Source organism: Bemisia tabaci, chromosome 3 (assembly GCF_918797505.1).
Source record: "Bemisia tabaci chromosome 3, PGI_BMITA_v3".
Taxonomy (NCBI): Eukaryota; Metazoa; Arthropoda; class Insecta; order Hemiptera; family Aleyrodidae; genus Bemisia; species Bemisia tabaci.
In genome coordinates this window covers 50218574-50231818 of record NC_092795.1, presented here as the reverse complement: position 1 = coordinate 50231818, position 13245 = coordinate 50218574, and the positions used below count along the sequence as shown (strand labels likewise).

At 38.9% G+C, this 13245-nt stretch overlaps 1 protein-coding gene across 1 annotated transcript in view; it reads left to right on the top strand.

Moving 5' to 3' along the window:
* LOC109030717 (uncharacterized) overlaps positions 1-5568 on the top strand; it is a 38253-nt gene extending 32685 nt beyond the window's left edge. The window contains exon 2 of the mRNA XM_019041812.2: positions 2429-5568. Coding sequence (XP_018897357.2) covers positions 2429-3913 — 1485 coding nt within the window. The 3' untranslated portion in view covers positions 3914-5568. The remainder of the gene's footprint in view (positions 1-2428) is intronic.
* Positions 5569-13245: the final 7677 nt, after the last annotated feature.

Here is a 13245-nt window from a genome sequence, read left to right as displayed (position 1 = left end):
GCAGGAGTGGGGGGCAGCATATGTACGTGCCTACCCCTCCGTCCGCAATCGCCACCGCCGAAATTCTCTGGTCCGCAAAGTCCACCGGCCCTGGTCCGCCTGTCCGCAATCGCCACCGTCAAAATATGAGAATCCGCAAACGCCACCCGATTCATAGAATCCGCAAACGCCACCGCACCGTTCCGTCCTATACTCGCAATGATTTTCCATGGCGCTTAGTTCCGTTTGACAGAACGTGCTATCCGGCATTCTGAAATCCTCAAAAGGAACTCAATTTGGCGCTTAGTTCCGTTTGACAGAAATACGTCCAATTATCAGTTACCCGAACTGGAAACTTTGGTGGGCCATTTACTGCGCTATGACATGGCGAGTTCGATTCGCGTAACCAACCCAGATAAGACAGGAATATTTAGCCAATATTTAAACAATACTGTTTTGGTATTTATGCAAACATTGGGCCAATATTAGTTAAATATTGAGCCAATGTTAAAATCGTACACCATCTTTCCTTTTGGCATAAATACTGTGCCAATACTTTGGCTGAGAATACTGTGCCAGTACTTCAAAGGGAAAGTATTTGGATATCAATATTGAGACAATACTACACCAATATTGAATCAATTTAGGGGTTCGCAGCTAGGGGATGGTGGAAAAGGGTTAATTGTGGAAATAATTTCAGAAACCATGAAAAATAAAAATAATGAAACCACTGGGATGTTATTGAATCGATTTTGCAGATTAGAAATTTTTCATCCACCTTGGGGATTGAACCCGGGACCTACCTAACACTAACCGACGACCCTACCGATTGAGCTTCACTAGACGATGGATTTTAGTGACTTAAAACCGGTATTTAACGTCGAGTTGGACGGGCAACTAGGATATTTTCCATCTGCCTGGATTTGGCCGTGTGTTTATTTTACTTTTTACTTTACTATATTTTTTAAATTTATTTTATCGTTTTACTTTGTTTTATTTCCTTGCTGACTCTATTTTTTTCTTCACTCTATTTTTTTTTTCAAGCACTTCATTTTTTTCTTTAATTATTTACTTCTTATTCCTTTACTTTGTTTTGTTTTACTGTAATTTATTTTAATACTTCATCATAATTTTTTTGACTTCGGTTAATTCTTTAAATTCATTCTATTCTTTAACCTCATTTAGTTTTTTCCCTTATACTTTATTTTTTTCTTCATCTCAGTTTTTTTACTTCATCTCCTTGCTCCCTCTGATGTTTTACTTCAGTTTAGTCTTTGACTTCATTTTATCATTAATTTGATTTACTTCATTTTATTTATCTTCTTTTGTCTCTGTTATTCTATTATTTCCACCATTCTATTATTTTATTTATTTTTTTCTCTTTAAATTTTTCATCGACATTCTGAGATGCATTTTGCATTTGATTGCAGTTTGATGTCTTCCTCATAAAGACTATGCAGGTGCGATTGCCATAATCTCACAGCTGCACAGCTACTAAGTGCAAGTTCTACAGGAGACCAATAAGCACACGAGATCAAGAATTTCTTCTTCAGTTGAATTTAAATGTTTCATTTGAAATTTGAAAAATAAAAAATAAACAACCAGATGTGAATGAATGATAACATTCTCATTCAATGATAATATTCACAACAGTACATGAACTACAAACGAAACAAAAAAAGAAATAAACTGAGATCACGCGCAAATACATTGAAAATGACCTCAAGGAGGTGGAAATTCAACAATTTCTTGGGAGGCAAAAAAATATATATTATATTATATTATATTAAATTTGACAACAACTGCAATAACCTTTATGAATAATAAGGTTGAAAATAATGGCTAATTGTTCAGAAAGAACACATTTGAGCTACGTCTTAAATCTAAGCCTTATTATGTTTAATACTTTTCGTTATGGGCAGGCATTTAGTATGATGACTTATACCGATTAGGATATTGAAAATATTTTAAAAATATTTTGAATAGCAGTATTATTGTTTAAAATATTTTCAAAATATTTTGAAAATACTTACCAATGCATTACTGTCTTTTAAAATGTTTTTAAAATATATAATAAATATTTTGAATATAAATATTATATGTACTGATATTTTAAAAATACTCTCACGATATAAATTTTTACAGTATTGAAATACAAATATTTTGAAAATATTTTTATGATGTTTTGGGTAAACATATTATTTTTAAAAATACTAAATGATGATTCTTTAAATATTTTCTAAAGAAATAATTTTGATTATAATATTATCAAAATATTGTCAGTATTGTGTAAATATTGCGACAGTACTGACAATATTTGCCCAATATTGTAAAAATATTATGTCTTATCTGGGAACGCTTTTTACTCTGTGCATGATGAAACTCTCCAATTCCAGAACCTATCAAAAGCTAGCCGACCACTCATAGACATTTTGAATTTGTGTTTCAGATCCTGTCTTTGAGCGTGCTCTCTGTCATCGCGCAGAGCCGCCGCGTGAGAGTGCGTCCCTCAGAGCCGGAACAGTCCGAACCGACGGCGGCCCCCCAACTCCGGGCTGAGTACTACGCCGCCGCCCAAGAGGAGTCGGAGGAGGAAGAACAACCCCAACTCGTGAGCCGGCAGCAGTACGCCCGCGCCCAGCTCCGGCCGGCGCCCGCCTCCCTCCCCACGCCGCGCTCCAAGTCCGAGCCGCGCGCACCGCCCGTCCAAACCATCCGCAACTACAACAAACTCAACGACGACGGATCCTTCACCTTCGGATACGAAGCCGCTGACGGTTCCTTCAAAGAGGAGACCCGTGGCACGGATTGCGTCGTCCGCGGCAAATACGGCTACATCGACCCCGACGGTAACAAACGAGAGTTCACCTACGTCTCCGGCAACCCTTGCGACCCGAACGCCGTCAACCAAGAGGATGAAGAGCTCAACTCCAATCAGGCGAGTGGTGAACGCGAGAACATCCCCGAGAACATCCCCCAGCGGCCGATCCGCCCGCTGAAGAAGAGACCCACGACGACCCTCTTCCAGGCGGACTACAACCCCGCTGAAGAACAGGAGAACGCCCCCACGCCGGCCCCCCGCCCTGGTTACGTCCGTCCCTTCCCCGGGTTCAACCAGATCGACGACGACATCCAGCCCGCCATCCTCCGCGCCGCCAGGCCTAAGCCCACCACCCCCGCCCCCACCCAACCCCAACCCGTCCGCTCCTCCGTCCGTATCCTACGACCCACCACCCCTGAACTCCCTGCCACTACCTTCCGTCCGCAGCTCCTCCACAGCGAACCTCAACCACAATTCTTCCAAACCAAGTCCACGATCGGGTCCTCCCCCTCTCCTACCACCCCGTCACCCAACTTCGACTCCAACTTCAAGAACTTCCAGCTTGAGAACAATGTCGTCGGTGGACCGAAACCCCAGGCCCCTGGCAAACCGGCAGGCAGCAACCCGCTCTACTCGACGGAGTTGGTCTTCGACCCCGCCACCGGTCAGTACCAGACCGTGCTCTTCCAGTCGATCCCCAAGGCGTCCCCGTTCCCGCAACCCGCCCCCCAGCAGCTCAACTTCTTCCCTAGGGGTCCGTTCCCCCCGCAACCACCTGTACCTGTCTTCAATCAGCAGTTGTTCCAGCAGCAGCACGCTCAGCAGGTGAGCCAGTCTTCGAACCTCTTCAACCAGCAGCAGCAGAAGGCCGCCACCCTCCAGAGGATACCACCAACCCTGCTGGATCCCTCTCCACAGAAGTTCAACCAGGAGCCGCTCGCCAGCGTGCAGAGGTTCCCGCCTGAGCCGAAATTCGCTGCCTCCCAAAGACTGCCCGCCCCAGCCGGCGGACCCGCTCCCCCTAACTTCTTCTTCGTCTCGCCCGACCAGAGGACGAATCTAGCCAATGGACAGATTGATTCTTTTTTGCGAGGACATAATTTGCAATTTTAGGGACTCTCTTTCGTACAAGACAATTTTAGGCATGCCTCCTCAGTTATGACACCTATAACTAATGACCTCCAGCCCTCGTAACTTCTGAGTCGAATGAAGACGGTTGAAATGTTTGTTTTATAACATTTTTTGGGTTGTATTTGAATATTGCTGTTAGTTTTAGCAATATTTTCAAGGGAAATGCAATTTATTAATTGCGTTTCACCTTAAATCACCCAGCTGATCGACATGTCCTTATATTTCCAACCAAACATTTCAACCTGTAAATGTAACTACTTAAAGCAAGACCTTTTAAGCTCAGGAGCTACGAATTTCATGGCAAGTAAAAGTGGGTGGAGAACTGAGTAGACTTTGAGTGCCTGTTTGATCGGATTGTATAAATAGGTACTGAACCAAAGTATGAATGAAATATTGCGCTTAATTTTACACCTTACGTCCAAAACTCCAACCTGAGACTTTGTGCAATAAACAAATTTTAAAGATGGCCGGGGTTACTTAATAAAATAATGATACTCATTCAAGTTTGAGATATATCATGAAGGAGTCGATTTCTTCACCTTCAAATTGACGTGTTACGCTGATGAAACCGGTATGTATTTCGAAGATAGCGAGTCTGATAGGATTTGTATCATGTAGACTGATGTTTTTTATATTGTTAATGTTTTCTTTGAATTACCAATGATGCATATTTTTTACCAAGACAAAAAAAGAAGATACGTACATTTTTAGATGCGGTCAAGAACTAACAGCAGTCGTACATTAGTGTAATAACTCAGAACACTTCATCGTTCTTAAGTCATTAAATATTATGCGGTAATTTTGGGACCCAAATTCATGCAAATACCACAACGAAAATATTTAGCGTGTGTCGTGAATCCAAGTATTGCTCAAATTATGGCTTGCATCTTACTTTTTTAGTTAGAGTGCAGGTAATTTCAGCATCCGCCTTAAAAAGTTCCCAGACATTCAGTTTGATCACCTTACAGAGTTTCACGACAAATAAATTGTTTTATATTACTCAATATACAAGAACCTAATCCGTAATTCGTGGAGCAATACACATAAAAAACCATGGACGACCCGTGAATCTCAGAGAGAATTTGTTTCATTCACGTTAACTCTTCATTGAGCTTAATCATGTCACGTGATCAAATCAGAGCATTCTTGATATGCATCTGAATTATCACGCTATTACAAGAATTAGCTTTCTCCTTTCACCGGAATCCCAATATGCTACTATCAAAATAGAACTACAAAAACTAAAGTTGCCGAACCAAAATCACATAAATAATAAAATCAACCTAGATGAAGTTACCAAAAATTTTCGCTCCCTATCTAATGATTAATTCGTGATGGATTATATTTACTTAACATTTAAAGAAATTTAAAAGATTTCGTGACACACTCGCGTATTGCGTCATAATCCTCATTTATTTTCAAAAAAGAATTTCAAATCAGAATTCTGTCTCACCAATTGCCATCATTGTAAAAATTAGATTAGGATAACTACGTGTAAAAATCATTTTGTAAATAGATACTCATTGTTAAGTCTTAGAAGTAAGTTGGTATATCTTGAAATTTCATCATATACCAAACGATTAATTGTAATTGTTTACAAATAAATTATCTTGTTAGTCAGTATTTTATAAGAAAAATATAACTGAATGTGTTTTTCTTACCATATTCTCCCCTTTTTCTTAATATAATATTATGGAGAAAATCTTTCACGATAGAAAGGAAAAGAAAAATGATAAATTATTTGAGAAATCAATGCTATAAAAAAGAAGGGTATGAATTATGCTTTTAATTAAGAAGGACTGAATAATCGTTCCTAAATTTTTGACGCCACATTTACGAATTGTGAAATTCTGAATTTTCTGCAATACCCATTAAACAGTGTATGTTATCCATCAAACCAAATAATTCCAAAGTTTGAAATACAGACAACTTTGATATTGTGCTGAATCAGCAAAAAAAATAATCCGACGACGAATCCGAGATATCCACCTGTTCAATCTGAGGCAGTGGTTATCAGTGTCACTTGAAATGTTAACGCATTCAATTTAAAATGAAGTGAATTTGAAAAAAAAAAAAAAAAAAAAAAAAAAAAAAAAAACAGTCACCATGCAAGTACATTTTACGTATAAAAATAATTAAAATCTCTATATCGATTGCAATAATGTATATGTGTGTTATTTTTCAAATCAATTTTATACATAAAAAAAAAAAAAAAAAAAAAAAAAAAAAAAAAAAACTTTTCATATCTGAATTCATTCACACCGTCATGGTGTCAAGATTTTTAGAAGCAAAGATTTCAACGGTTATTTCCAAAATGCTGAACAATCCCAAAGAAAAAAAGAAAAGAAAAGAAAATGATAAATGCCCTGGTTTATCATTTAACATGACAAGTTACTTGTGAAGAAGTATGTAAGTATTGTATTTTAGGAAAGCGTGATGGAAATTTGAATTAGATGGGTAAAACTAGTATGAGAAAAAAAATACAGGGTGAATGCATGATGTTTGTTTAAAATGGAAAACAAATAAATAATTTAAAATATTGTTTTCCACAAATATTAAGCGGCTCCCCGCTCAAGAGGATTCATTAAGTGAAAAAACTTTTTAAAAGGACTTCACAAGAATAATGCATTAACTGTCAAGATTTTAAAAATACTCACTTACACATGTACATTAATATCCCTGATTTGAAGCGTTTCGAGAACTCCGAGGAACAGATGAGGGAGAATCCTCAAAAAACGTCTACATTGAGAGGATTAATATAAATTGGCGAGGGAGTCTTTTTTAAAAATATTCACGCATTAAGTGCTTCGCACAACAGGGTAGAAAATACGCCATACAACTATTTCGACTCCTGAGTCGCTCTCATTGCATAACCAATGCAATTAAGGAGTTTTAACATGGCTCATAAAAAACGGGCATAGAAAGTTACATCATATAATCACAAAAATCTCAAAATTTTAGCACGGAAAGAAAAAGCTTCACAGACTCGATGATCCGAGCAATATTCGGATTGAATTTACTACACGAGAGGGTCCTCTTCAAATTTAGGCGTTTGTCAAGTGCACACATTGATCTATTGCTTTGAAATAAAGTAGGTAAGTAAATGTTTATTACTATTTATACATACACTCAGAATATTTGATCCAGATCTGATTTAAAAGTTGCAAGTAAAAGAATCCAAGTTCAAACAGGAGCCATTACCCTTGTCTTAACATATTCAACGGGACAGTCGAAAAAATTTGAAAGCTCATGGTAAATAAGGACGGCTATGTCATTTATCATTGAGCCCAATCATTAGGATGCTTTGTTTTCGATATTAGAAACAATATTCACTATTACCCTTCAATTTCGATGAAAAAAATATTAAAATAAAATAAAAATTTGGTAAATTTTCAAGGACCGCTCAGACTTCACACGGATACGGAAAAAATATCAGTGATTACCAGATTCCTCAATTTATGATTTTCTAAAGAAATCTAGTAGCCACTGCCGCTATTATAATCCTGACAGTGTTCATCACCCACCTGGCTTACATAACCAAATGTATGATAAATACTGTTAGAAATCTAGTACTGCTTAAAAGATTTCCTGGGGATCCTCCTATATAATGAGGAACACAGTAACAACCAACATTCTTTTTCATCCGTTTACCACCTTATTGGAGAGTACTCGGACATTAATTTTTCGTGAGATGTGTTTAATTGCGCGAGGCTTGAGGACAGATTTATGGCGGCCACTTGCTTGCTCCGCAGCGAGCGCCGCAGGTTGGCCAGGTGGTCCATCCATTGGGTCAAGCCTCAAGCGGCGTGAGAGTCCGGCCCCGGCCACACACCAGAAGTTGTAAAAAACGGAGCGTAATTTCCTTGTTTACTCGCGTTGCTGCATTTGCGCACATGGTGCACACGAATATTGCAGCGCAATGTTGCCACATTTCAAAAAGTCACACCGAAAAATAAAGCATCACAAACCCAACTATACTCCTCCCTAATTTTGACGCTAGATCTATGTGCTGGTTACACGCTCAAATTCCCATCAATTTCCGATCAAATGGTGACTGGTGCGCACCATCTACCATCAAATTTCTGCGGCCTGCAAAAATTTGATGGTAGATGATGGAGCTATGGGGCTCATCTTTCATCTGATTTCCACACAACCGTGCTTATTTCATGCTTATTTCAATCAACACGCTGTTTTAATCAATTTTACTGATCGATCTAGATAACTCCCGACCGCCATCTTGGTCATCTTTTGATCGGAATTTGACGGAAATTTGAGCGTGTAACCAGGCCAATAGAAGTAGTTGCACTAGCCAGCAGTGGCGAGACGTGAATGATCGATTATCGATATTTCCAAATTTGAAACTACGGTTAAGAATCAATTATTAAGGCGTTTGTTGCGAACTCTTTGACTATCGATAATTTTCCATAGGTTTAAATGACAGATCAATCGATGTATCGCAAAACACGCCACGCCACGGCTAGCCAGAGGTATGGATGATCCAACCACACTTTCGGCAAACTCAACCGTACCTCTAACTGGTACAACTACTCTTATACCCGGCGCCAAAATCAGCCAAGAGTATGGTTGGCAATGTGATACTTATTTCATGTGGATTCCCATGATGAAAGTACAAAACTACTTGTGTCAGTTTGCGACGTCGCAGATTTCCTGCCACGAGTACTTTTATGAAAGAGGGATCGAGAGAAAAAAGAAAACGAACTATGACAAGCTAAAAATTGCATACACAAGGAAGTGAAGGCTTTTTGAATTCAGTCGTTGACCGCCTCACCAGCGGCACTCAGCTCATTGGAGAGTTTTTGGCAGTATCGTTTCTTAGCCATCGATGTCCAACTTTTCTGGAAGATTAGTTTCGATTGCACCATTGCGCCTTTTTAAAATTATTCTGAATTATTTACTAATGGATATGTGAAGGTTATTATTTATGAAATGCCTTTTTGGGGGTACTTGACGTTGAAAACTGACCATAAAATAAAATGAACTTAGAGAGTTAATAGCGCGTCTATTATCTACCTTCCACAAATTAATTTGGCCCACCATTATTCCGTCATAGGAAAACTCTGACAAATTTTTAATATCCAAATATATTGCAAGTTTACTTCAAGAACTATTTTGGCAACATCGCGATAGCTAAAACCAAGAGGTGGGGTGCTGAGGAGGGGGCAAACTTTTCACCGAAGCTTGGGTGAAAGTGTCGGCTGCTCTGGAATTCGAGTTTGTTACCGAGAAAGAACCAAGTAGCCGTTTGGCAAGGTCACGCCTGTGCCTCGAATGAGTTCGCTGAGACGCCGTTTGTCATAAAAAAATAAACGATTTGTTACGGTTCTTACAATGAGAATGTCAAAATATACAGGGCGATTTGGCATCGCTGCTGAAGCCGTTGTCCGAGCCGGAGATGGGCGGGCATTCTTATGCAATTTTTATTATTTTCATTTCTCAAGAATTAACATTCATTACGACGAACAAACCAGGTACGATTTATTGTGTCATTTCAGAGACAGTCATCGGTGAGAGATAAGAAAAGTCGAATGGGTGGAAAAGATGGAATGGCTTCTTTGGTATGAAGATTTTATGAGATGATACGAAGTTTAATTGACTTTTAACTGAAGTTTAGCCGGAAATTCTGAAATGATTTTCTTGCATTATACAATGTAATTTAAATCATCATACTAACCATTGAATGGTTTCTTTTATAGAGTGCGCGGTTACTTTTTTCTTTTTCTTTTTTTATGAGAAATCATAAATGCAGCGACGTTTGGGTGAAAGAATTTACTCAAGTTTATACATTATGGTGACAGTAATCTCAAACATGTAGTCATTTGAAGTATGGCTGAGGCTTTTCCTGAAATAAATTGACAATACAATTGCAAAAACGTGTAATTAACTCGTTTGCGGTGTTTCAAAATCTTCACTCCGATTGTACCCTTATTGATGGAGGACGAATAAAAACAACTCTAGACATTCTCATTGAATATTCCTCACATAGATAAGAAAATCAGATTCTTTTATAAGTCTCCTTCCGCTAGGGCCGTGCATCGCCGACTGTCTGAGTAGTCGACTATTCTCTTAACCTTGCGTTTAAGTCTCCAAGCTAATATACGTATTTAAACCAGATACTAGCAATAATGATATTAATTTTACCTTTCCTTACGCATAGCAACGTCTATAAAAAGGAATTCTTCAATTAATTCGGCTTTCAAACATTTTTGTAAAGAGGCGAGTTTAAAATGTGCAAAGATAATCCATCTTGGTAAAAAATCTGAAAAATGAGTTTCTTGTTTGCATGTGCGCCACATCGACGCTCCTCTGACGTAAAGGCGTATCTTCATTTCAAAAGGAGCCCCAAAAAGCTTTGATTTACATGGAAAATAAGCTTACGTAGCAATTAAGATACGCCTTTATATAACGTCAGAGGGACGACGACATTGCATACAACACGGGCACGTTTATGAAGCAACTGAAAACTTAGGGAACTCATTTTGGACACCCTGTGCTCGAGGTCATGCAACCTTGAATTTTTACAACAGCTGTCTCAACGCGCAAGTTATGCAATCAAACCATTCGACTTTTCTACTTTTCCAAGTTTAATAATGGGGGAGCCTATATCCGACCGGGCAATAGGAAAGAATCTTTATGAGGATAATTAAATATGAAATTGAAACATTTCCTTTAATGTATAGAGTTGATGATCAACGCATGATTATCTCGCATTCAGGGTTGCTACTTTAAAAACAGATCGACAGGGAAAAAGTTAGGAAAAATTGTAAGTGTATGAGAGAAAGCAGTGACATAGGAACATATCGACTATTTTAAAAAACATGCAAGAGGGCTCAATCGAGGCAATTAAGTGACGATTAGAATTGAGAATTCCTTGGTGGAGTTGCAAAGAGATATATTCAAGTTTTTTGCCTAACTTTAAAAATGCCGAACTTTACAACGTTCAACTAATTTTCCTTCTCTAATTTTCTCGGCCAAAATTCTTTAGAATTCTCTGATCTCTGATTTATCAATAGGCTGAATGCGCACGATAGATAAATACTCATGATTTAATAATTCAATATTTTACGTAGATTTGAAGTATGCCACGCAAGTATTTACGGATGCCCGCGTATTTCTCCTAATTCTCGTAGCTCACAGAAATAAAGTTTTGCAAGGACCAAAACTATCTTAACTCTTCGGTTAATTTTATATGAAACAAATTCATATTTTTCGAAATGTGTGTAGAGGAACAGATTCAATGCAGCTCAATGTATATAAATGATTTTTCAGAGGACAGGCACCATTGATACCAGTGGCGTAGCGTGCTTTGCGATAAATCGATCGTTATGCCATTTAAACCTATTGAAAAGAATCGATAAACAGGGTGTTCGCAGCGAACACCTTAATAATTGATTCTTTACCATAGGTTTAAATGCCATAACAATCGATACATCGCAAAGCACGCCACGCCACTGATTGATACGACCTCAGTCGAGTGCGTAACGCAGTTCCAAATCGGTCTATTCAACAAAAATCAGAGTACACCCTCTGGTTGCCAAATTTCCGATTTCCCCTCGTTCCCAAGAGAATTGATTCACCGAAAGCAAAAATATTCGTGGGCGATTTGGCAAGCGAGCGAACCGCATCCCGCACCCGAGATCGAGCACTGGATGTGGATATGAAGTTGACGAAACGTTGTGAAAACGGTTGCAGCAACGTCTCACCGTGGGATCGGCAAAATTGGAGCCGGCAGTGGCTGATGAGAACCACGGTTGCCAGGTTGTTATAATGTGCATGTTTCATATGAGGTTGAATGGGGAACGGTTCTGATTTCCAGTGCAATCTGGCAACAATAGTGAGAACCAATGCGGTGAGCAGACCACTGAGCTTAGTGCATTCCCAGTTTCAGGAGCTCCCCGCCATTACAACGTTGCCGCGAAGACCAGAAGGCAAGGGGGCTGGGGGGGGGGGGGCGTGTTTCCTCGGTACCCCGAGCTTTGGCCGTTATTTACTCATAGGTTATAGAAAGCTCGCTATTCCTGACATAATGAAGGAGCATATAGGAATCGGAGGGGAGGTAATGGGTTAGCGAGTTAGGTGAGGGAGCTGTATTACTATGTCAAAAGACGCGACATCTTGGGAGGACATTGAGGCAATTCCCTCCTCTTCCTGCCTCATGGACCTTGAATAGATCTGAGTGAATTTTGATCGATTTTATGTCAACTGAGGTGATCTTCAGAAGTTTCAACCTCCACTCTAAAGTAAAGTTTGCCTAATTTGAACAAATTTCGACTCTTCCTTCCCTTTCCCAAAGATTTAACTAGAGTGGTGCCCCTGCTACGTTAAATGCACGGGTAAATGAGGTAAAAGACGTAAATACTTAATTGCATTCTAAAATTGCAAAGTTTCATTTGACAATTATTTCAGTTACTCAAATATGGTTTGTAGGTAATCCTACTCGGGGATACCTCGCTTCTTTTTGGTATCACAGATAAATGGTCTTGATTTTTATAATTTAATATATTATTTAATATATATATAATATCCTGGTCGAGGATGGGGTTGAAACCACCCCGAAGCGTTCCAGGGGTTTTGGTTGTTTTTAGCCCTAGCTCCCCATTTTCGTTTGCTTTCCCTGTTGTTAATGCTACTAAATATTGATGTAAAACCATCCATCAATAAATTAAAGAAGATATAAATTGCAGGTTCAAACTTTGCATGGATTCAATTTCAACTGTGCCCGTCTAGCTTTAATCCTCATCCAAATTAGAGTTCCTTTATAGAGATAGTTGAGACGTCGCGGCTTATGGGTGTTACAAAAGGGAATAAGGATTACACAAATCGGACGTTTCTTGTAATATTTGATCAACCGATTCCTGAATTCCTATCTCCGTTCCCTCTCTGATTCCATTTGTTCCTTGCCCTACCCCCAATTCCCCGGTCCATTCCAGTGTATAATATTTGCTATTGGTGAAAATGTAATCGTCATTCCCGTTTGTGACATTTTAAAGGCCTACAATACGGGAACCAATCAGAAGCGGATTCGCATCGTCTTAGTATGAAGGGACTCTACGCTGGGAAAAAAAAAAAAAAAAAAAAACATTGGATCTAGAGTCCAGACTCTTGAAAACATTGACAAGAAAAAATACTCTTGATTCAATCGGATTTTTGCTTTAAATCAAAACGAAATCCGCTTAAATTAAGAGGCTTGGTTCTTGATTTAAGCTAGATTCTGATTGAATCAAGAGTACTTTTTCTTGTCAATGTTTCTAAGAGTCTGGACTCTAGATCCAATGTGTTTTTTCCAGTGTAATCCT